Source organism: Aulostomus chinensis, chromosome 22, assembly GCF_037954235.1.
Source record: "Aulostomus chinensis isolate RoL2024-O1b breed Wild chromosome 22, RoL_Achi_v1.0, whole genome shotgun sequence".
NCBI lineage: Eukaryota > Metazoa > Chordata > Actinopteri > Syngnathiformes > Aulostomidae > Aulostomus > Aulostomus chinensis.
In genome coordinates, this window is record NC_141341.1 from 6,008,276 (window position 1) to 6,032,500 (window position 24,225).

Here is a 24,225-nt window from a genome sequence, read left to right on the forward strand (position 1 = left end):
GCATTCATTACCTCTGCAGCAACTGCTCCTTTCCTCCCAGCTGATGGTGCGCAACACACATATAAAAATGGAGGAAGCTGTTATTAAAGACAGAGGCAGTGGAACAATCAGTAGCTGGAGACCCCACCCAGATCCCCCCGCTCCAGGAACATGATCGTCTTCTCCGTTCCACTTTGTGTCCTTTTCCACAAGCAAACACAAACAGCCTCCCACCACTTTTCCATGTGCTGCCCTTATTTGAGTGTTCTCCCGGGATGTCAACAAACATGTTGTGTTAGATAATGCCAGGTGCCGGGGGTGCAGCTCTTTCTCACAAACTACAACACAATGGAGAGAACACATTTCACTTTTGGTTTGGGGGGAATCTTCCGTAGAAGAACTGAAGCAGGGCCAGTTCAAATAGCTGGAGGGGGAATCCTGAGATGAACACATGTACTGTTGACCTTTGATGTATCCCCACTGTAATATTTGCACATTACATACATTCCTACAATGCATTTCATATTGTAAAGCCTTTCCTGAGGGAAACAATGTTGTATATGACTGAATTTGCTGCAAACATGTGTAGATGAATGCTTTGTAGTGTCTGCAGGTATCTGAGCCCCTGGCCGAAGTCATTTATGCCAACCTGTCTTATCAGGTCTCGCCGGACAAGCACAGTTTGTCAAGTGCTGCCATCTCCTGGCAGCCTTCAGTAGAAACCAATCACACCAGGTTTGACAACCGAATATACAGTACATAATATTTTCCCTGGGCCGCACGGTGGTGCAGCACTGTCACCTCACAGCAAGAAGGTTCCGGGTTCAAGCCTCGGCTCCAGCATGGGGTCTTTCTGTGTGGAGTCTCCATGTTCTCCCTGTTCCTGCGTGGGTTCTCTCTGGTACTCCAGCTTCCTCCCACAGTCCAAAGACATCAAGAGGGGACGAGGCTGATTGATACTCTAAATTGACTGTAGGTGTGACTGTGAGTGTGAATGGTTGTCTGTCTCTATGTGATGGCCCTGTGATGGACTGGTGACGTGCCTCTCGCCTGAAGGCTGCTGGGATAGGCTCCGCCCCACGACCCCTAACAGGATAAGTGGTAGAAAATGGATGGATGGATGGACATTTTCCCTGTTGTTCTCCTATAAAGGAATTCAAATGATATAGCATTGCAAAGACTGGGTATCACAATAAAAGTTTTATTATTTCTTTATCATCATTTATGTTCCTAGAAAAATCCACATTGCAATAGCATGACTTCAATACGACATATTTATGTGAAGCAGACCCTGATAAGCCTCCGGTGGCAGCATCAGACGCCGTCTCTGCTGCAGATCAGTCACGGCTACGTTGATGCTCCCCGCTCGTCCTCTCTTCAAAGAGTGCTTTCGTCTCCAAACAAGCTGTCTGTGTCCCTCTAGCGTGGGCCTGTTCCTCTCCGGCACTCACACATTCTGTAGGCACATATGTAGAAAATACCTGCAACAGACAAGGACAGAGTTTTTTTTTTTTTTGTCTTTTGTAGGGTGTAATAAATGATTGGGATAACTTAGGATCCCATCGTGACAATCACTGTAGAGGATATCTTCTTGGGGAAACAACAGCATTGTCATGCACTCATCAGTTTTTGAGTTATTTTTATTCTATATTTTCTTCCAGAGGGGGGCGGCAAGGCTCAGAGGTGGAATGGCTGTCCGGAACCCGAAAGATCGCTGGTTCAATCCTCACTTCCCCTGGTGACCGGGTCCAAGTCTCCATGAGCAAGATACGGAACCCCTAATTGCTCCTGATGGCCCTGCAATGGACTGGTGACCCGTCCAGGGTGAACCCCACCCTTCGCCAATGTCAGCTGGGATGGGCACCAGCACACCCCCCCCCCCCCATGTGTAGAAAATGGATGGATTTTCTTCCAGAGGAGAGGACTAGTTTTCTGCTCTGTTTTAAAACACATATGAAATGAATACACATGGTATCATCTCTCACATAGGCAGGCCTGGGAGGTGGAGCTACCCTCACTGCAACCTGACCACACCTCAGTTGAAAAGAGCATTTTATCAAATACGGGGAAGGAGTGCTGGTGTTGTGTTACACCGTGTCCTGTGTACAGTCTAAATAAAGAGGGGGGGGGACACTTTTGAAAGAGAGTCTGAGCTGTAGACTTTGGTGTTTGTTAGTGCTCAGCAGAATGACTAATCTGCCCCAAATTTCTGTGTTTTTGGCCGGCACTGGAAACCCCCCATCAAGTTTAGTTAGGACTGTCCTCATAGTTAAACCAAAGACACAGACAGACACACCCCATCAAACAGATAATACTAATATTTTATAACGTAGATATATGTAATTTGTTATTATATCATTATTCTAAAAACAAGGCAAAAGATTTGTGATGTTAAACAACACAATGGGGGTCTTTAATTGTACAGAAGCCGGGAAAGGCCGTATTCATGCTGACTTTTTTAACGCCCTCGTCCAGTCATAAAGGGATAATTCATTGCAATATGAAAAGCTTTTGAAAACGATACATATCCATGATCGATGGGATCATAAGCTTTTCTGATACAGTCCCTTTGTGGAATTTAAACTTGATTGAAAATACCTTTAAAACCCTCCTCCACTTGACTCTGATGCACGTCAACAACTTGACTTATGCACATTTGATTGGATAATCATTGTACGCATGAGGAAAGTTCGGTGTCAAAAAGTCGGTAATGCAAAAAATAACGGTTTGATATCAGTAATTAACTTTGTTTTATGAGTTGGTTTCACAGCAGAGATTCACGCTTTCTCAGTTGTAGTATCTCATGTGAAATGTGATTTTGAGGTTATTGCCCTGAGTTTTTGACACTGACTCCTGCAGTGATGGCTTTTCTGAAAAGTTTGAGTGTCATTGGACATGTTTGGAACCCAAACTGGTCTGTGGTCCTGACTCACCTGCAAAAAAGGTCATGAGCATGGCAACCCAGCCCAGGATGTAGGACCAGGAGAAGCGCCAGTCCCCAAAGCGCCTTCCCAGGAAATTGACTGTCACACCAGTATAGATGGCCATACCCAGCAGAACAAAGAAAGCTGAGAGAGGGAGAAGAAGGCACATGTCACTTCTCAGTGTGGCAGGTGGAGGTATATGTTAGACCTGGAGAGTCAAGACTCACTGGAAACAAAAAACATGATTCCTGCAGCGAAGGAACGGTTGAACCTTTCAAAGGAGGAGAAGTGCGCAAAGGACATGATCCCGGCGATGATGCCTGCGAAGCACGACATCCCTGAAAGGATCATGAAGGCCCTGGTTGCATTCCAGTAAGCTGGGAGTAAACAGTAAACATGTGCAGACAATTAAAGATGAAGTTCTTCATCGTCCTTGACAGTCTCAGGAGGATTGACTATCAGGAAAAGCTCAAATCAAGTTTCCAAGAAGTAAAAAGAAAATGGTTTCGTCGGGGGGTCAAATTCTTCGTGCTTACTCTCCACCCAGCGACAGTGTCACAGGCAGAATGCAAGACGACGTCCTTACCTATGCTGTCAGTCTGCATGTAGCACTTGTTGGACATGCAGTACCTCCACAGACCCTGATGAGCATAGTTTCCGGAGAGACGGTACTGCATCCAGTAGTCAGTTGCAGTAGAGACCACCAACAGGATATTACCCACGATCGCGCAGAACAGGCCCCCTCCCATGAAACTGTACATCTTGAGCTGAGATAACGGGGCCACTGCGGAGCAACTACAGCAAGGACAAGTCAGTGGGAGAACTGATTTCAGGAGAAAAAAAACGTGTTAAGTGATCAAGCGGCTGCAGAAGCATGAACGTTCAAGAGTAGCAGATAAAGAGGCTTGTAAACTACCAAATCGAATAAATGGGTGAATTCAAATTTGTTCCTCCTGCTAAAACTAATCGCAACCTGATGAAGCTGATGATTAACTGATCTGAAGAAAATTAATCACCTGCTGTTTTTAATCATTGGTTGATTGTTTCAGATGTTTTCAAGAAAAAAGTCGTACACTCACAGGTTCCAGACTCTTCAATATGAATATTTGTTGCTGTTTTGTCACTAACGACATCAAATTTAGCATCCTTGAATTTTTTTGGATGGACAAACAGAAATTTCAACGCATTACTCAAGGCTCTGGGGAACGAGGATGAGCATTTTGCAAATGGTCAAGAAATTTCCTCACGTTTCATCGATTAATTGTATAAATAAAGGACCGATTAATCGACGGTGAAAATAAATCGCCAGTTGCAGCTCGAGCTCCCACCCGGGTACAACAGAACATCGCGCACTTAAATGGGCACAATAAATGCACTTACAGGAGGATCACACACATTCTGCTGAGCTGTGGAAGTCAAATCTAATCCCAAAAATCCTAATCTTGAAATTAGACATCTGTTTGAAAAACATACGATACAAGCCAGTCTGAAGCCAACCTACACAAAAAGAGAGAAAACAGTACTGATCTGTGCTGGACATCAGGTCTTTCCGTGATCATGTCCCTCTTTTAAATCAATTTATTTGTAACTAATATATAAAAATAAAGCATTTTTCCCGAAGTTACCTCTTTTTTAGTGGGTACATCACTGTACTGAGTGTAAATCTCTATCATGTAGTTGCAGTTTTCCCTTCCCAATCCACGTCACACCAGCGCTTCCTCAGCTGTGAGGTTTTATTTCCCTCTTCCCAGTCACAGTCGTCATAACGGTTACTGTATTGCTCTGGGATGCACCGTCACACGTGCACGCACGCACACACACACACACACACACACACACGTGCGCACACACACACGCGCGCACACAAAAAGCCACTGAAATTCGATCCCTTACCTTGTTTCTGGAAATGCGCCCTCTCTGCTGCCCACCTCTGTGAGGTAAAGATAGAGACAGGTGGAGGGGAAAAGAGAGAGAGCTGTTGGGAGCGAGAGAGGGGGGGGGGGGGCGAGAGACAGAGTCGCACACAATACTACAACCACAAACTTGTCCCCCCTTTTTTTTTCTGTTGATGAAAGCAAAATCCCTGTATGGGACATGCACCAGAATGAGACATCGCAGGGGCCACGATGCATGTGACCCTGTACATTCGAGTGCGTGTCTGTGTAGGGTTTGTGGGGCCTTCCTAAAGGGGCTGTGATCCAAATTTCTTTTTGGGGTTTTGTTTGTTTGTAAATGGCCTGCTCTAGAACTGGGGATATGCATCGGTATGCAGGACTGTCTGTGTCAATGCAACATGCTGAAACAGACGTTTTTCTTTGAGCGCTATCTCACTGTGGTGGCATGGAGTGACACATATAGAGGGAGCACTCCGGAGAGACGCTCTCGACTAAAGCATCGTCTGGACTATCAAATGTTATCTGTGCTTTCTTTTCATTCCTGAAGATTTTTGAAGATCAACATGAAGAATTGAAAATAATATCAGATACGAGGAACTGGAGACAATGCAAACTCATTCACTCATTACCTGAAAAAGTAACTGCAAAAAAATGCGTGAGAAAACTGCAAAGAGCAACTGCTTTTTTAAAAGATAAAACACGCATTAATGTCCGTCAGGCTACATACTAAGACACCACGAAACGAAATGCATAAAACAATGTAAGACTATCTGAGTCATACACATCCAAAAAACACAGAAGTCAGGTTGGATGAGTGGGCTGTCCTGTCCTACTGTATGTCTCCATGTGGAAGCGAGGAATTGACTCAGATGCACATGGGGACAAGGAGGGTTGACAAAAAGGGGTATTTATTAGCAACGTTTACACAGGTACAGGAGGGGGAAACAGGAGACGAATGAACTGGGGGCTTGAGACGAGTGACTGGGGGCTTGAGACGGGTGACTGAGGGCTTGAGATGAGTGACTGGGGGCTTGAGATGAGTGATTGGGGGCTTGAGACGGGTGACTGAGGGCTTGAGACGAGTGACTGGGGGCTTGAGGCGGGTGACTGGGGGCTTGAGGCTTTAGACGGGTGACTGGGGGCTTGAGATGAGTGACTGGGGGCTTGAGTTGGGTGACTGGGGGCTTGAGTCGGGTGACTGGGGGCTTGAGGCTTTAGACGGGTGACTGGGGCCTGAGGCGGGTGACTGGGGGCTTGAGACGAATGACTGGGGGCTTGAGGCTTTAGACGGGTGACTGGGGGCTTGAGGCGGGTGACTGGGGGCTTGAGACGAATGACTGGGGGCTTGAGGCTTTAGACGGGTGACTGGGGGCTTGAGGCGGGTGACTGGGGGCTTGAGGCGGGTGACTGGGGGCTTGAGATGAGTGACTGGGGGCTTGAGGCTTTAGACGGGTCACTGGGGGCTTGAGGCGGGTGACTGGGGGCTTGAGACGGGTGACTGGGGGCTTGAGATGAGTGACTGGGGCTTGAGACGGGTGACTGAGGGATTGAGGCGGGTGACTGGGGGCTTGAGACGGGTGACTGGGAGCTTGAGATGAGTGACTGGGGGCTTGAGACGGGGGGCGGCATGGCTCAGGGGTAGAGTGGCCGTCTAGCAACCAAAGGGTCGCTGGTTCGATCCCCCACCCCGGTGACCATGTCAAAGTGTCCTTGAGCAAGATACTGAACCCATAATTGCTCCTGATGAGTAGGTTGGTGCCTTGCGTGGCAGCCTCCACCATCAGTGTGTGAATGTGTGTGTGAACGGGTGAATGAGATGACACCGTAAAGCGCTTTGAGTACCGCTAAGGTAGAAAAGCGCTATATAAAACTGAGTCCATTTACCATTTACCATTTTACGGGTGACTGGAGGCGACGGCAAGACTGAATGGTCAAAACTGAATGGTCAAAACTGAATGGTCAAGACGTGTGACATGCGACAACTTACACCTGACACCTGACAACGACCCAACCCGGACAAAGGGAAACACGGAGGTTAAGTACACTGGGCAAACCAGACACAGGTGGTGAAACCAGACAGGTGAGGGAATCACAGGGAGGACCACAGGAAGACAGGACACTGACTTCAAAATACAACAGGAGACAAGGCAGGGATCATGACTCTGCAGGTAGTTGGGAAAATGCATCAGCGTAGGTGGGAGGTGGGAAGGTATTTCCGTCCTCAACTCCCAGTTTGAAATAATTGTTCAGAAAATGATTCATCTGTCATCCCATGATTACGAAACGATTCTTTATACAATGATTTGCACAGCGTCCCGTCTCATTTTCCAGTCAATCTTTATTCAGCTCCATGATACAAAATAGGAACTCAGTCTAAGGAAACAGCAACATTGGAACATCACTTATTGGAGAAGGGGATTTTAACCTTGTTCCTCGAATGTCACGCGCATCGGACTTATTTCTCTTCTATCTTCCATTTCATTTAAATCCGTATACTCCAAATGTTCATCAGTCCCGCTTTTGGTGGTGTTTTCCTTTCATCTCTAAATGAATCCAGCAAGCTAATGCAGGTTTGTCCCCTCTGAACTCTGGCGGGATCTCTCCCGATTATACCAGTACGACATCACTTGAAACTGACCTCATTGCGCCAACCTTAAAGAAGAAAAGTATTTGGTATTGGGTTAATTTCATGACCCAAAAGTAAAATTGCACCTTCTGTGGATGCCAGTGCTCGGGAAGGTTCCATTAAAGATCCGCTGACCTCTGAATGTCATGTTAAAGTGATATGTATTCAAGGATGTGCTGCTCTGATTCTGCCTTCTTGGCTTCTGATTTGAAAATACATCATCATCAGACTTTACCATGTTCTATGAAAAAGCTACTTCTTCTTCTTCTTCTTCTTCTTCTTCTTCTTCTTCTTCTTCTTCTTCTTCTTCATGTGACTTATGGGTTCAGATAAATACAGTGGAGGATAAAGTATATTTACTTTGAAATGTTATGAAGTAAAATGTACAAAGAAACCTGAAATGCAAAAACTCTGATAAAGTACAGATTCCTCAACACTGCAATTATCAAGTAATGATGATGCCGACCACTGTGTATAAGGCACTGATGAGATGATTGTTTGCTTATGGATGTTTTGTTAACAGGGCAGCAGCCAGATCGCACTCAAATAAAATTACTAGACTGCTTAATTAGCTGCAGCCTTAATTTAAATAAATTTTGATAATGGAGACTTTTGGTTGTACTATTTTATCTTGGTCCATCCATCTGTCCTGTTTCTTCCGCTTATCCTGTTAAGAATCACAGGGAGGGTGGAGCCTATCCCAGCTGCAGGTGAGAGGCGGGGTTCACCCTGGACGGGTCACCAGTCCATCGCAGGGTCAACACATACAGACAGACAACCATTCACACTCACAGCCGCACCAACGGTCAATTTAGAGTATCAATCAGCCTCGTCCCCTCTTGATGTCTTTGGACTGTGGGAGGAAGCTGGAGTACCAGAGAGAACCCACGCAGGAACAGGGAGAACATGCAGATTCCACACAGAAAGATCCTGTGATGGAGCCAGGGCTCGAACCCAGAACCTTCTTGCTGTCAGGTGACTGTGATAACCACTGCACCACCGTGCTGCGTATTTCCTCTTGGTATTTTCCATTTTAATTTGGTGAAGGTAACCGTGTTCTTCCTCCACCACTCCTCACATCTGTTGGTGTCAACAAACAAGCTTCTCAGATGAATCCTGATCTCTCTCTTATCAGATTACTTTTTAATATTTTGTTGATCCTTTTTTTTAAACTTGTATCTTCCATGCATCTTTCATTATGCCACATTCCCAGGAACTTATATTCTTTAACTTTTTTCCATCGATCCGCCAAAACAAAGACTTTAATCCATCTAACTTGATGAAATAAATTGGAAACATTTGAAAGTAGTTGAAAGTTTAAATGCTCAATGCTCTACTTTAAAAAAAAGCTTTGTAATTAACATGAATATATTATCTTTTTATTAACTTTATTATATTCATCAGATAACTCAAGTCCCATCTATACTGAATGGGATCTCCTGAGATACGTTCTGGAAAGAGGTTTGACCCCTCATGACCCGGAAGCTGACGTTGGACCCGACCGAGCTGTTCCATCGGTGGAGTAAAGATGGCTGACCAAGGCGCCGCAGATCCTGGTCCTGGTAATAATAACAATAATACAGCTGACGCCTCGGAGGGAACCATTATTAAGGTCACAGTAAAAACCCCTAAAGACAAAGAAGAAATCGCCATCGCAGAAGATTCATCCGTCACTCAGGTTTGTTGGTTTGGCAGGTGGGGAGCTAGCTGGTGCCGCCGTGCTCTAACGTCATGCCCCTGCCCACAACTTCACGTAGGAAGCTAGCTAGCTGTGTTAGCATTTGTCGTCACTCTTACCGGCTAACTGAGAGTCCGTGAAAATTAAAAGGCTGCGTGTAGTCAAAGTATTTCCATCTGTGCTAACATTTATTTGGCTTTATTAACATTGTTCACGTCAAATGGATAGATATTATCACGTTTATATATGAAATGGCTACACCGTTAGCCAGCTAATGGTTATAGTTAGCTAGTTAGCAACTCAGTCTGCGAGCAAAGCTAACCTTAGCTTGCTATACTAGCCAAACAAGTGTCAGCTGACGGTTGCGCTATTACTATACCGATTGCTACAAGCTTTCATAGTCTGATAGACATATTGAGGTGGCTGTGGATGGACTAAGGCGGATCGGCTCCATTTCTCTTTGGAGTTTAACAGCTTTTTAAAATGCTAGCGGTGGCTTTCAGTCTAGAACATTCTAACTGTTATCACTGAGTCATTCAGCTTTCAGGGGAATATATAGTATTCTCTGTGCTCCTGTTGGCTTGGCGACGTGTTGCAGTGCCATCATGTTGCAAGAATGACATCAGGGTGAATTTTTGTTTCTTTTCGGTGAACCCCTGTACACACATAGGTCAGTTTAATAGTTGGTATGAATACACATTGGTTTGTTTTTTGGTTATAATCATGTTTTTACTCTGGAATAGGGTCTTTAACCCCGAATCATAAGTATTTATCCTCACACAGCTTTGCATTTGGAAAAAAATGAATGGGAGCACATGCCATCTTTGACTTGTAAGCTTCTCTACAAAGTGTTGTCATACTTAAGCTCATGACCATAAAAAACGCGCCTTGTTGCGATCCACAGCAATATTTCAGTTATCCACTCAGTACGTATAGAACAAGGAGGGAAAAATCAAGCATAGATAAGAAAAAAATAGTTAATTTGAGTGGCTCTATTAGTTGACCCGTAGATTTACACAACACAGTGTTACTCATTAACTCAGTATGCATTGCTCTTGTTCTGTAAATCCATATCCTCACAATTGCAGGCAAATTGGTAGAGAAAATTGCACCTCAGGGAGCTGGATGGAGTTCAGGGTTAGGGTGTAGGCCCCTAATTATGTAATAATGACAGCTGGCCCCATACTAAAGGTCACTTTAGGATGACCGTCTTCTTTGTGTGGGTAATGTTCAGTGTAATAGTAGCAGTGATTTGTAAGATTTAGAGAGTTTAGAGCATTGCTAATAGGATAAGCAGAACACTTTCTTGGAAATTTGATTGTTTAACACCTGAGGGTTGCAACAGAACCTTTTGAAAATGAGTTGGACCAACACTAGTGAGCTAGAACCATCCCATTCCCAAGCTTTTACTGTTGCTTCCCTGTTTCATTTGTGTGTCATTACGCTATTTTTTTTTTTTTAATCTCGCACCTCATTTTTATTCTCTTGTAGTTTAAAGAAGAAATTTCTCGGAGGTTCAAAGCCAAACAGGACCAGTTGGTTCTGATTTTTGCAGGGAAGATCCTGAAGGATGGGGACAGCCTCAGCCAACATGGCATCAAGGATGGCCTGACAGTTCACCTAGTCATAAAGACAGCACACAAGTAAGGCCGCATAATTATTCAAAAAAAATGATCGTTTCTCTCTGTTTTGTCTACAAGTTACATTCGCTAATTCTTTTTTCTTTGTTTTAAAATACCTTTGCACATTTAATTTCACACACAACTCATGTGAATAGTTATGGTACCCTAATTTTTAATGATACTTTTTCTTCTGTTGGATTTTGCAAGCTTTCAGCTCATTCATACTTAAAGCTGCAGAAACTAACGGAGTATTAAAGGGTTAAGCTCCTTAAGAAAAATAATGGGTGTATTTTTCCGAATTATACCTTTTTTAATATCTACCTTTGAACTTCAGATTATATCTTACGGTTTAATTTGAAGGAGAATTTTTCAAGGCAGTTGTGTTTGTATAAAGTTGTCTGCTTTCTTCACCTTTTCAGTGAATTTCTGAATTTAGCTGTTTGTTTTTTTCCAGCCATTTTTTGCGTTGCTTCAACTCTCAGCCCACAGTATTCACAGGGCATTTTCTGCCAGAACTTTTTTTTTTTCTTTTAAGAATCACCATGACTTTTTCCACTGAATTGCTTACTTCTTCTGAGTAGGGCAGGAGATGGCGCAAGCACCTCAACCCCAAGCTCATCCTCCACTCAAGCAGGCAGTACCTCCACCTCTGGTCCGAGCACCAATCCTGCACCCACAGCAGGGTCTACCGGTTCTGCCCCACCTCCCACACAGACGCCCAACATCTTGAGTGAGTTCACTATGTGTACCTTTTGACATTCATGCAGTCTCAATTGCTAACCGCATGGCAAGCATATGTAACCTCTCACCACATCTCTGCCCCCTTTCAGCTGGCTTTGGTGACCTGTCCAGTTTGGCTGGCCTTGGCATGGGCTCAGCAAACTTCATGGAACTGCAGCAGCAGATGCAGAGGCAACTGATGTCGAACCCAGAAATGCTTTCTCAGATTATGGAGAACCCGCTGGTGCAGAACATGATGTCCAACCCAGACCTGATGAGGCAGATGATTATGGCTAACCCTCAGATGCAACAGCTGATGGAACGCAACCCTGAGATCTCGCACATGCTAAACAACCCTGAGCTCATGAGACAGGTAAAGCACCAGTAATTAGCACAGGCATGACTAGCGAAGGCTTCAACAACATTGTGGTATTCAGAATTTTACCACATTTGTGTAGAATAAACGTTACCTGACTTGTCTTATCTCCCCTTTTCACACTTTGCAGACCATGGAGCTAGCCAGGAACCCAGCAATGATGCAAGAAATGATGCGGAACCAGGACCGAGCTCTGAGCAATTTGGAGAGCATCCCCGGAGGTTATAATGCCTTGCGTAGGATGTACACAGACATCCAGGAACCCATGTTCAGTGCTGCCAGGGAACAGGTAGCTGGGAAGGATATTTACTGATCAAATCCATGTTTGTCTGTATTTGTGTATAATTATTATATATATCTGTATTTGTCTAAATCACATTAATGGGCACTTATTCCATTCTTAAGGGGCTTTAATGTGAAATGTCTCACGAACTGATAGGGTGTTTTTGTTGGTGTATTCAAATCTGGCCAATCTCTTTCCTTCTAGTTTGGTAGCAACCCATTCTCAGCTCTAGGTGGTGGCTCTGATAGCGGCGCCCAGCCGTCACGGACAGAGAACCGAGAGCCCCTCCCTAACCCATGGGGGCCTCCAAATTCTTCGAATCCCTCTGAGAGTGGAGGGGGTACAGCAGGAAGCAGTAGCACCACCGGGGGCACCAACCCCAGTGTGTCCAACCCTCTGGGCATCAATCCTAGCAGTCTGGGAAATGGTAAGACAAATCAGGTTATGGCACCACACAGTAGGAACTTATTGAGAGGTAATGTTTGCATTTAGCTTAAATGCTGCTGAAGCTGACACCCCCCCCCCCCCCCAATCAAACAAACTGACAAAAAACCAAAACGCTCTTCAGACTGTAAATGTGTTCTGGACCAAATCTGATAACTAAATTATCAACATTAAGCAGATAAGCAAGGATGTTCATGTGATTGGTTTGATGTGTTAGTTTGGCTGTTAGGTTTACATTCAAGTGTGATACAAGTTTTAACCAAATTTTATATTATTTGGCAAAAGAAAAAGAAGAAACAAATATGCATTTCCACCCACTACTGTTATGCAGTTATGAGGAGTTGGTTTGTGGAGATGAACGGGAGGTGCGTGTTAATTCTCTGGTCTCCCACTGCAGAAGAAGAGAGTGCAGTGAGATGAGACATAATTAAAGGAGCATTAGTCAAACCTCAAATGAACACTGATCTAAAATCAGTTTTTTGAGGACAAAATTAGATTTTCAGCTTGATGGAACATCTTGTGTGTCTTGGTGGAGGTTTGCAGTTTTTGGCTGCTCTTGTTGAAGCAGGTAGTCGTTTGCTCTCTTAGTAGTTCACCCTACTAAAGGCACTCATATTTCAACATGTTGTGCCACTCTCTCCAACTGAGTCCAAGTGACATGTGTGCATACCCTGTATCTCTGCCTATGAGTGAACTCTCTTTGTCTTTGTTTTACAGGTATGTTCAACAGTCCAGGCATGCAGAGTCTACTGCAACAGATCTCTGAAAACCCTCAGCTGATGCAGAACATGCTGTCTGCTCCCTACATGCGCAGCATGATGCAGTCTTTGGCTCAAAACCCAGAGTTGGCCTCTCAGGTATGTTACAGAAAGATCTATACAAACACATCACCATACAGAGTACACACACTCAGTCATATTAGAATGCAAAAAACCAAACATTCCACACCAGGACTTCTCAAGAGCTCCCTTATTCTGATGCTGCACCACATATGGAATTGATTGATTCTATTGAATGTATTTACAATTCATTACAAGCCCCTGCTTGTAATGAATTGTAAATAGTGGAATCTAGCCAGGCCTGTTTTGCATTAGTCCAGTAAGCCCAGTTATTTAGTGCACACTCAACAAAGAGGCTAAGCTCTCATGAATTTGCTGCAGATTGCAAGAAAGAATAAACAACTCAGCTCTGGCTTGTTTAGTTTTGACAAACAGTGCTGACTGTACAGGAAGCATTCACAAGACTTGATATGAATGATTACGAGTTCCATTTTTTTTTAAATTTGTGTTTTAATATTTTTACTATGTTCTTTAATACCCAAGTTTAAAAAGCTGACACTGTATTAATCCCAGAGGGAATTACAGCAGTGTGCACTGAAAACGAGGTGAAAGATCAGTGACAAAATATTCAAGTTATTCATATGAAATCTTATGGAATATAAAATCTGGTCAGTTTGCAGTTTTCCTACTGTGTTCTACCCAAGTTTAAACTGGGCTAATTTTATGCCAACTGGCTGAACCAGCATTTTTTATGACACAACCTGGGAAATTAAGAAGTAGCACATTTCATCAACCTGTTCCACTGAAACCAAATCAACTTGTAGTGCATTAGCGATGAGCAGTATGACGCTGTGATTAGTATATAAAATGTCTGCTTAGAACCCAACCAACTGAGCCACTTGTGTCTGATGGGCCCATCTTTACCCTCCCCCTCCTCCTCTGTGCCACTGCATGCACACCACCCAGTTCAAACCTAGCAGCGGAGCTCGTGGTCCATTGCTTCTCCTGATAGCATCTTTGGGGCTCTGTCTTAATTCCTGCCTGTGCTGCTCATCTATTTACCTTGAGCACAACGACTTACTCCCAGGTGTAGGTGGTGGTCGAGTCACACTGTCTAATGACAATGTAGTTGTTTAGAATGTATGGGGGTCTAAAAACGCTACGATATGGACAATAGTAATAAACGACCTTATTCCTTCTTTGCATTTTACATATGTTTCTTTTTCTCTTCACCAGGTTATGATGAATAACCCCTTGTTTGCTGGAAACCCACAGCTGCAGGAACAGTTTAGAGCTCAACTTCCCATCTTTCTTCAGCAGGTACCGCACCTACTCCCATTTTTTAAAATTAACTCTAGATTTGTGTGTTTTTACCTAATAAAGAACAAATCGATAACCGATAATAAAAAAGATGAGTGTTTATCGGCAGCTCAGATGGGCCTGTGTTGCGCCATTCACTGTTTATGCAACATTAGCTGGGCTGCTTATTGTTCAGCTGGTAAATTTATGGCTCCCCTGACTGTTTGCAGATGCAGAACCCAGAGGCCCTGTCAGTGATGACTAACCCCCGGGCAATGCAAGCCCTAATGCAGATCCAACAGGGCCTACAGACACTGCAGACAGAAGCGCCAGGCCTCATGCCCAGGTACAGACAAATACGCTCTTAAGTTGCACTTTCATGCATTTGGCTCTTTTTAATGTCATGTTTTTTTCTTTGACCTAGTTTGATGTCAGGTGGTATTCCTGGCATCCCTACAGGAGGGGGCGTGACAGCAGAGAATCCTGCTGCCTCGCCCAGTAGTGCGGGAACACCGGCAAGCTCCACCCAGCAACAGCTGATGCAACAGATGCTCCAGATGTTTGCTGGAGGAGGTGGAGGAGGAAGTGCAACGGTACACACATACTCACATGCAAAGGATTAACATCCTTCACACTTGTTGGATTACCTTTTAAAGGGTGAATTCCTTTTGTCATTGTAGAGCCAGACCCCAGAGGTTCGGTTCCAGTCCCAGCTGGACCAGCTGAACGCCATGGGCTTCATCAACCGTGAGGCCAACCTGCAGGCCCTCATCGCTACTGGAGGAGACATCAATGCCGCTATAGAGAGACTGCTGGGCTCACAGCCCTCGTAAAGACATACAGTACATACTGACACACAGTCATGTGCATTCATACATAATTCATAAACACACCCAGCATCTACAGAGAACCAAGAGAAATCTAAGTGTATTGTCCCAAAACTCTACAGAAGAAACTTGGGCAGGATCTGTAAGACCTTCATTCTGCATTTGTTCTCAGATCATTCCCTAGTCCCCTTACTTTCTCTTTTTGGCATCATCCACCCAGATCTCTGTCCCAGAGTGCTGCTGTAGAGCCGGACTGAACCACTCTTATCTTGAGGGGTATTCTGGTGCAGAGTGATGGAGCAAAAACCTCTCCTGAAAAAGGATCCCTGACCATTTCTTCATTTATTGTGTTCTTCGTATACAACTGGAGTTGAGTGTTGCAGACAGGCATACATAAAACAGATTAAAACCCATGTGATGTGATTGGCTGTTGGCTCTCTTCCGTAGGTGCCCATCAGGAGGTGATTTGTTAGTATTTATCCAAGCAAGCTGATGGGCAGAAATCTGCTTACAGGTGTCAATGCAGGACAGGAGCAGGGAGGGATTTTGCTCATAAAGATGGCCGACCTCAACCTCATTCCTCCCTCTTTCCCCATTCTCTAGATTCCACATTTATAGTTCTCTTTGCCCAACAACTTTCTTTCACTAATGATTGCAAGTGCTTATGAAATGACACCTTCCACACTTCCCTGAACTTGTAATTTGCCATTCCAGGTAAAAGCACCCACTCTCGGGTGCACAGTGTCTTTTTATTCTGAGGCACCACTGCTGTGCCTTCTGTCCTCTCCTGCCCTCAAACAGCATTGTCAGCAAATTATAGAGACCTCCATTAGGGGGTCCGGAATAAATTCTACATGTCAACATCTCAGTCTTCACCCATCATCAGCTCTCACTTTGGAGCAGCTCCCAATCAGAGGGAGCTGTCGGTATGAATATGAATGAAACAAACTTTACGTTCATTTTTATCTGATTCTTTCTTCATTTTCTTCTTTTCTTTTTTTTTTCTTCATTTTTTGAGGTGCATTTAGTACCTAGAGATGACTTATGATTTGTCTCGCATTGAAATAAACATCGAAATCAATAAGTTTAAAAAAATGGAAAGGCTTTACAAATAATTCTGGTATGGTGGCACCATACGTTTTTCCCATCTAGATCTAGGTTGTCTTATTATTTTTTTTCCCCCTTTGGAAATCTCAGCATTGTAGTTGTGGTAACCTTGGCAACTGCTTCTATAGCTTTGCTTTGTCTGTTGACCTCAGCTGAAAAATAAATCCATCTCCCAATTGAACATGTTGGAACTAACTTTAACAGTACTGTACTAAAAAAAAAATAAAACATGGTCAAAAACTGTCTATGTGCCAGTTGATTATACTGTAGGCTTGTAATGGTAAAGTTGAGATGGTGCAAGAAGATCCATTGAAGGGAAAATGTGTAGGTCGTCTGAACAAGCTCGTGCCTCCTACTGCAAACCAACAGGGGGCAGAGTCTTGTGTGTAAAGATGGAGGGAAGGAAGCGTTTGCACAAGTGGAACTTCAATTTTATAGCCGTTATATTTCCAACATTCACAGGTGGTCACAAGCTTTTGTGGTGTAATTAAAGAATCGCTGGTTTAGATTAGGAGTTTGCTGAGATGAGTTTCCTCTGGGGGTGGCAGGTCTGGACGCTCTGCATCCTCACACAGCAACATACGCTCGTAATGGCCAGGTGGTTGTTTATGGGTGGTTGTGTCAACCGACCCGCACGCACAGGCCAACAGTAACAGTGAAGTCACGCTGTCTTGCAGACGTCTCATCCCAACTGTTGGGATATGAGCCCCCGAGTTTTACCCGTACTGAAGTATTACTCCAACTACAGAGGAAGTCCAACGCCTCACTGTCCCTCCGCTGAATTCCTTCATAGTAGCTGTCTTCCATGCTTTGTTTTCATCCAGTGACGCCACAATCGCATGAATTCTGATTTGAGTGTTAAGTAAAAAAAAAAATTAAAAAAAATCAGTTCTGCATCTGATTTGAGACCACATATGAAAGCGGTCCACATTTGATTGGGAGGGATCAGATTCCATGTGATTTGAGCTGTTCACACTTGTCATATAAAAAACAGGTCTGAGGAGAGGAAAAAAGGAGTCAGATTTGGGTCACATGTCTGTAGCATGAACGTAGCAGCCGTCTGGTACGGCTGTGCTTCTTTTCTGTCCCTCAGTAACTCTCAGTACCACCAGGTGAAGACCTCTGGTTCCCCAAGGTTCCCTCGCCACAGTTGGTCGCTGTTGCCTCTTGAGGAGCTAAGGAACGACTAAGAAGCCTTGAAGATAATTATGCTCTGATGTCGTTGTTTAAAAATATTGTTGAATATTAAAAATGTAAACAAATCATTCAAATCATTGCACTGAATGTACATCTCTTACACTCACTCAAACAACAATTTCCACCCACAAAAACCCTTATTTTCAGAAAAAAGAGCACGGATCAACCAGAGCGAACATGTCATTTTCCAGTGTAACCTAGAGAGTCAGACATGGACATGAAACAAATTCGAAGTTTTACATTTCTAACAAACATCTGTCAATTGACCAGTATTTTTTTTTTTTTTTAAAGAATTGTAAACCTCCATAATACAGCATAAATCAAGTTAAAGTGAGAGAACATGTTAACCGTGACTCAATATGAGCAACTGAGGACCTCAACTGCTGCCATGTGAGGCTGTCCTCAGTTGTCTGGTAGCATTACATTATAAACTCAGTCTTATTAAGCATTAAAATCAGTACATGCATGGGAAATCCCAACGTCCTGGATACATAAGCCAAGTGGCAAAATGTCGACGTAGTTGTCGGGCACTGATGCACTTGTTAGGTGAGGCTTACTGTCATACAATGAGGGTGGAGTTGGCTCCTGAGCTCCACCTGTGAGTGGTTATACCTGTTCCACCTGCTCTCCTCCCCCATCAACCCTCCCTCAGGTGTCAGCTGAGGAGGGATCGGCAGACCACAGCGCTGCTGCCTGCCTGCCTTCCCTCCGTACGTCCTCTACCAGGAGCTACCCCCGTTCACGCTGATAAAGAAGGAAGTGGATGGGTGCAGTTGAACCTGTTTTCTTTTTCTCTTTTATTTTCACCTTTTTCCTCTCTCTCCCTCTCTCTCTGCACTGGAGAGAAAGAGGAATGTTCTCGTATCTTTTTTTTGTGGCTTTTCTCTTTTGGGGATCTAATTTAGAAGAGTAGGAGTGAGACAAGTATCCTTCACAGCTGCAACATGGGGTCTGATGAGTCGTACAACTTTGTCTTTAAAGGTGAGTCATGTTTACTGACTGTGATTGAAGATTTGAAACCTCGACTATGTATTAATTCTATAGATATCAAAGCCTCGCTTCCGCTTCTCTGCTTACTTGTTAAGGTAGTATATTCATTTTCTTGATCAAAATAAACTGCTTGTGGACTCTTTTCATTCCAGAGCAAGTCCTCCGCATTTTTATGATGTCACCGTGTCTGGTGACTCATATCCCAAAGAGATAGTATTATAAAATTTCAGAAAGTACTAATGTGTCACTCATAGCTATTAAATTTGGATTCTTCTCGTGCTCAGTGGTTCTAATAGGAGAGTCCGGTGTTGGAAAGAGCAACCTTTTGACTCGTTTCACCAAGAATGAGTTCAACCACGACAGTCGCACCACCATCGGGGTTGAGTTCAGCACACGGACAATTCAGCTGGATAACTTCACCATCAAAGCTCAAATCTGGGACACAGCCGGACTGGAGCGCTACAGGGCCATTACCTCAGCGTGGGTATACACACACACACACACACACATTCAACACAATCACAGACACCCCATTAAAAGGTGAGAATTATCACAAACTCTCACGCTCATATCGGTTTCACTAACACATGCAGAACATGTAATTAAATGCCTCACTTAATTTACACATTTTATACTATCAGCTTCCAAGTTGCCATGCTAATTGGTGTCTGCTTGGCGTCTCAGCTATTACAGGGGAGCCGTGGGAGCCCTCCTGGTCTACGACATTAGCAAGCACCTCACCTACGAGAGTGCGGAGCGATGGTTGAAAGAGCTGTACGACCATGCAGACCCTCACATTGTGGTCATGCTGGTTGGAAACAAGAGCGACCTGGAGAGCCTCAGGACTGTGCCCACAGACGAAGCCAGGGACTTCGCAGGTCTGTGGTAGTAGTAGTAGTAGTAGTAGTAGTAGTAGTAGTAGTAGTGCCTCTGGATTCAGTTACCTCAAATGTTTCTCCTCCCTCTCGCTGATTCAGACAAGAAGGGTCTTATGTTTATGGAGACGTCAGCATTTGACTCCACCAATGTCGAGGAAGCTTTCAATGAAGTTCTGACAGGTACAAGACTTTACTCACTGCCGTCAAACACACGCACACCTCAGCTCTGAAAAACTGATGCAAACTGTTGTCTCCGCTACCTCCAGCGATTCATAGAAAGGTGGCCAGCAGGGAGGTGACCCGGGGCTCCATCAGTGCCGTGACCCTCACCCCTCAAATCGGACCCACCGCTGACAAGCAGGAAGAGCGCAGGAGCTGCTGCAAGAGCTCATAAGAGACTGCTGCCTCTTCAAGATCGGCTCTGTCCAGCTCGGCCCGGAGCCACCATCTCACCTGGTGTCACTCGTTCTCTCTCAAGTTGAAGAGCGAGCTAGCGGTTTGACACCTGTGCAGTAAATGTTCGGACCGCTTTAAGTGTAAAAGCTGTAAAGTATGTAACTCAAATATAAACCAGCATTTCGTAGTCTTGCAGAGCAGCAGCAGTCTTCGCTGATGCCATGGACGCTGGTGTGATCTCTTATTTTGTACCGCACCATTGTGAATTGCAGGGAAACGACATTTTTTGACAGGACCGGAGGAGACAAGGAAAGGAAACATGATTTAAAATGCTATAATACGATTTTTGGTTCTACTGTGACGTCCGTCATGCTCATGTTTGATCTCATTTCCACAACCATCGGTCTGGGCCCACAGCAGTCGTCTGATGAAACACAGGTGCTAACACTCATTCACTTACACTGACGTAATGACTACCAGCAGTAAGGGTCTCATTTTCCCTTCTAAACTTATTCCATAAACATCTGCCTCCTCTTCTTTTTGCCCCTGAAATCATTTCTGTCCTGAGAATTCTGAGCTAGCTTACCGAGTTGTGCGCCCGGTCAGCTCGAGTCACATGATGCAGAAACAGGCGCACAGAGCTCTGAGGAGGAATGAATGAGGAACCTTTCTGCTTCTTAAAAATCAAATCTCTTGCGTTATGTTGCTTTAAGATGGAGGACAATTATTGATGCAATCCATCTCTCTCATGCTTCTTGTTTAGGTGACCAATGGGTTTTCTATCAAAAAATAGTTTTGCTTTTTTTTTTCTAATCTTGTTTTTAAATCTGAAATGTAAAATCATAGCTTATGAAAAGGAATGCACTGGGTTTAACTTGAAATAAACTATTTATATGAGTCTGTTTCTGTGTAATTAGCAGGAAGACATGGATTATTTTGTCTGATTCAGACAGATTATCTAAACTAGATGATGAATATCCTGTTGGAAATTCCAAAACTCAAGCAAATGCAGGGTCGTATTATCGGAGGAATTTACTTTAGTTGTAAAAACTGCTCCTAATTCAGATTATTCCCTTTGATATTTCATTATGAATATATAATTCAGCGGAGTCAGATCAATTTATTGACCTATCACAGACACATCTGTATTTTTCTGTATTTGTTTGAAGCATTAATTCATTGAGAGATGCTCAGGACTTTTGAAACGGGGACTTTCAATGGTTTTCTTGTGCTTTTTTTGAGAAACAACTCTCACAGCAGCCAATTTCAAGAAAAGGAACATCCCTGTCATGAATGTTTCAAACTTTTCATCAGCGCCAACTGGACAACTACCAAGATAACACATCACGTTCTAAGCAGTACGATCAGAGTCGGCATGTTGACTGCCAGCCCAAACCAAGAAACAAAACAGACAACAAAACATATTGAGCAAAATGTCCCTATAGAATATTTTAACTTCCTAAAGCCTGACTCAGCAACGGCGTTATAACTTTCATTATTGATGCTCTATAAGCAGTGTTTCCGGACTGGATTGGAGGAACTGTCACTAACAGCTACGCTGGTTCTGATCTAAATTTTGGACCCATGCTTTAACTTCAGCTGTCAAAATTACCATTTCGCATTTTAAATGTAGTGAAGTTGAAGTGTAAGGAAGCTTGAAATGAAAACACTCAAGTCACAAGGACCATGAGGGAGGAGGAGATAAAAAAAACTACAATTCCTGTGCACAGTATTATGTTTTTGGTTTGTTTTTGTTCTTGTGAAATATACAATTTTTACCTCATTTGCCTTCTAAAAAATGATTTTGATGTCAAAGGGGGGGGGGGGGTGGACCAAAACTCTAATAAACATGCAATGTTTGGGGATTGTTTGTGGACATTCCTTCACAATACTCAGAGCTGTTGAGAGTCTGTGATGAATCAGAAACGTTGGGTCTCCTGTCAGCCTGTAGATGGCAGCGCTGCAGCTGAAAGTCTAATTTGTGGCGTCAGTGCTGGTGTGTAGAGCATTTATTTCCTCTCTCATTTCTCTAATAACTCAAGAATGTTTCACACTGCTGGCTTTTCTTGCCATTAATGATCATATTAAGCTCATGTGGCACTGCAGCGGTGTCGCCATGGTAACAACCTCTGATGCCTTCAGGACAAGCAAATGAACATTTCTCTGAGGGAAAGAATTAATGTACCCTTTTCCCCTGAAAATAGTAAATTCATTCACGGACTTTATGGCTTCATGTCACAGTGCATGCGTGCGTGTGCGTGTGTGTGTGTGTGTGTGTGTGTGTGTTTTTATACAGCTCATCCTAAGACTGTAGATATAATTGGACATTCTCATGGTACGACACAGAGAGTATAAATCCACTGCAGTGGTAGTTAATGACATTCTCCTGACAGATTGTGCTCTATCTCTGGCTCACAGATGTGCATATGGAACCTTTACTGTCCCCTGAGCAAAATTTCGCTGTTGGAGATTATTTTTGCCACAGTGAAATGCCTACAAATGCTTTTAATGCATTCCTCTGATGATAATTTGATAGGGACAGTCCCCAACGGTTGCCTGTAAATGTTTAATTATTTCCTTTGAATTAAACTATTTTATAGGCAGAGCAAAAGCATCTGGCGTAATAATCCACGCAGGCTGCACAAGTTAAAAGGCCAGTCATGAAATCTATAAATCTGTCCTCGGCGCCTAGAGGAAAGGGTTAAAAATCACTGAATTAAGAAATTATACGATGTTTGTTATTACCGGAAGACCGAGCGGCCACATTTTCTCTGACAAGATTTTTGTAAATTCCACTCTCTGACCTCCTATCAAAGGCAAAGCTGGCTGGAGAGGGCTGATTTAGCAGAGCCATGTGGTGGCTATTAACATGCTACTAGACATGTGTAGGCTGTTAAAACTTTGTCTAAAAGCAGGACTTATGTGCGCTAAAGTGATGAGTTGTTACGGCACCTTTGAACCCAACACAGAGTTATTTATCCACCATTTAGTCCTCGTCCCACAGCTTTTTGTCTTGTCTCTGGAGAATTTACAGCCGCGAGATCAGATCTGTACAGGTTTTATTGTGACTTTTCTGCTCTGGTGACCTTTGACCTCACGTGGTGTGAATCTTCTCTGACAACCGTACCTATGGAATCTGTTTCTTTCTGTCCATCTCTTCTTGTCCTGAACATTTCATCCCGCTGTTTTCCTGATTTGTACCAACTTCAGCTTCAGAGATGAGCATACATCTGCGTCCTTTTATTTCTGCCAGCTTGTTTGTTTGTTTATGCGTGTGAATAACAGAGACTGAGCCTGAAAACTCAAGTGACTATTTATCCATTTCTGTGTGACTTTACAGAAAGCCAGAGTACCCCCCCCCCACACACACACACACACACACACACACACATAACATGGTTTTATTTTATGTGTCTTTGAAAAGAATTTGTTAAATCACTTGAACTTGCACCTGTCAGTGGCAGCTGCATATGCGATTTGTTACCACTGGGTTAATTTGGGAGCCCCGCCATATGTGTGTGCTCATTCCTGCATCTGCGCGGACATCATCAAGTCCGAATCCAACAGTTTGTCATCGTCTACATTTCTCCTGCACCCTGCGTTTGTCATTGCACGCAAATGTGAGATTTCACTTCAGATGACATCATCATCAGAATAGAATCAAAATCAATGCGTGCTGATTACCATGGTGATGTTGTTATGGTGACCAATCAAAGGGAGCTGACGGGTGACTGTGTGCACTCAGACACGCTGCTCCCCAAAATGTGCGGTGGAGAAAAGCTGAAAATGAGTCATGAGGTGTGTTACTGCTTGAAAGTGATTGTGGAGAAAATGTTAAGAGTGCGTTTACGACCCCTGGATTAGAACTCCTGCTGGTTATGTAGCTCTGTGTGTGTGTGTGTGTGTGTGTGTGTTTGTGTGTGTGTGTTTGTGTGTCTGTGTGTTTGTGTGTTTGTGTCTGTGTCTGTGTTTTCATGTGTTTCGCTGTATCATCCTATGAGCTGGAGTCAGTTTATCACTTTAAAGCATGTTGTGTGATTGACTGTCCTTATTAAAACTCTGGCTGGGGGCTCGGGGGTGGGGGGTCCATAAGATTGCTTTCTTGCATGGAATTAAACCCGTCGCCAGTGACACACACACACACACACACACACACACACACACACACACACACACACACACACACAACACACACACACACACAC

General features: G+C 43.9%; 3 protein-coding genes across 3 annotated transcripts; 2 read left to right on the forward strand and 1 right to left on the reverse strand.

Moving 5' to 3' along the window:
* Positions 1–1,225: 1,225 nt before the first annotated feature.
* Positions 1,226–4,821, reverse strand: LOC147240492 (lens fiber membrane intrinsic protein-like). Its single transcript, XM_086193124.1, has 5 exons — positions 4,797–4,821; positions 3,490–3,698; positions 3,131–3,280; positions 2,913–3,047; positions 1,226–1,460 (listed from the first exon to the last, which is right to left on the reverse strand). The coding sequence occupies exons 2-5, from the start codon at positions 3,662–3,664 to the stop codon at positions 1,399–1,401; spliced, it is 522 nt and encodes a 173-aa protein (XP_086049250.1). The 5' UTR covers positions 3,665–3,698; positions 4,797–4,821; the 3' UTR covers positions 1,226–1,398.
* A 4,077-nt stretch (positions 4,822–8,898) lies between these two features.
* On the forward strand, positions 8,899–16,803 carry ubqln4 (ubiquilin 4). The gene is made up of 11 exons (XM_086192522.1): positions 8,899–9,102; positions 10,594–10,745; positions 11,306–11,454; positions 11,555–11,817; positions 11,951–12,109; positions 12,308–12,530; positions 13,265–13,404; positions 14,563–14,646; positions 14,856–14,971; positions 15,050–15,218; positions 15,306–16,803. The coding sequence occupies exons 1-11, from the start codon at positions 8,953–8,955 to the stop codon at positions 15,456–15,458; spliced, it is 1,758 nt and encodes a 585-aa protein (XP_086048648.1). The 5' UTR covers positions 8,899–8,952; the 3' UTR covers positions 15,459–16,803.
* A 1,620-nt stretch (positions 16,804–18,423) lies between these two features.
* On the forward strand, positions 18,424–20,917 carry LOC147240494 (ras-related protein Rab-25-like). The gene is made up of 5 exons (XM_086192523.1): positions 18,424–18,737; positions 19,031–19,226; positions 19,431–19,624; positions 19,724–19,804; positions 19,891–20,917. Exons 1-5 carry the CDS (start codon positions 18,701–18,703, stop codon positions 20,016–20,018), a joined length of 636 nt encoding a protein of 211 aa, XP_086048649.1. The 5' UTR covers positions 18,424–18,700; the 3' UTR covers positions 20,019–20,917.
* The last annotated feature ends 3,308 nt before the right edge of the window (positions 20,918–24,225 follow it).

Excerpts from the sequence above, each read along its gene's own strand:
- LOC147240492 (XM_086193124.1), bottom strand. The coding sequence starts at position 3,664 with ATGTACAGTTTCATGGGAGGGGGCCTGTTCTGCGCGATCGTGGGTAAT. Across the intron at positions 3,048-3,130 it reads AATCATGTTTTTTGTTTCCA|CTTTCTTTGTTCTGCTGGGT; the intron begins GTGAGTCTTGAC and ends TCCCTCTCTCAG. Across the intron at positions 1,461-2,912 it reads GCTCATGACCTTTTTTGCAG|GTATTTTCTACATATGTGCC; the intron begins GTGAGTCAGGAC and ends TGTCTGTTGCAG.
- LOC147240494 (XM_086192523.1), top strand. The coding sequence starts at position 18,701 with ATGGGGTCTGATGAGTCGTACAACTTTGTCTTTAAAG. Across the intron at positions 18,738-19,030 it reads GTACAACTTTGTCTTTAAAG|TGGTTCTAATAGGAGAGTCC; the intron begins GTGAGTCATGTT and ends TCTCGTGCTCAG. Across the intron at positions 19,227-19,430 it reads TACAGGGCCATTACCTCAGC|CTATTACAGGGGAGCCGTGG; the intron begins GTGGGTATACAC and ends TTGGCGTCTCAG.
- ubqln4 (XM_086192522.1), top strand. The coding sequence starts at position 8,953 with ATGGCTGACCAAGGCGCCGCAGATCCTGGTCCTGGTAATAATAACAAT. Across the intron at positions 12,110-12,307 it reads TCAGTGCTGCCAGGGAACAG|TTTGGTAGCAACCCATTCTC; the intron begins GTAGCTGGGAAG and ends CTTTCCTTCTAG. Across the intron at positions 14,972-15,049 it reads GCGCCAGGCCTCATGCCCAG|TTTGATGTCAGGTGGTATTC; the intron begins GTACAGACAAAT and ends TCTTTGACCTAG.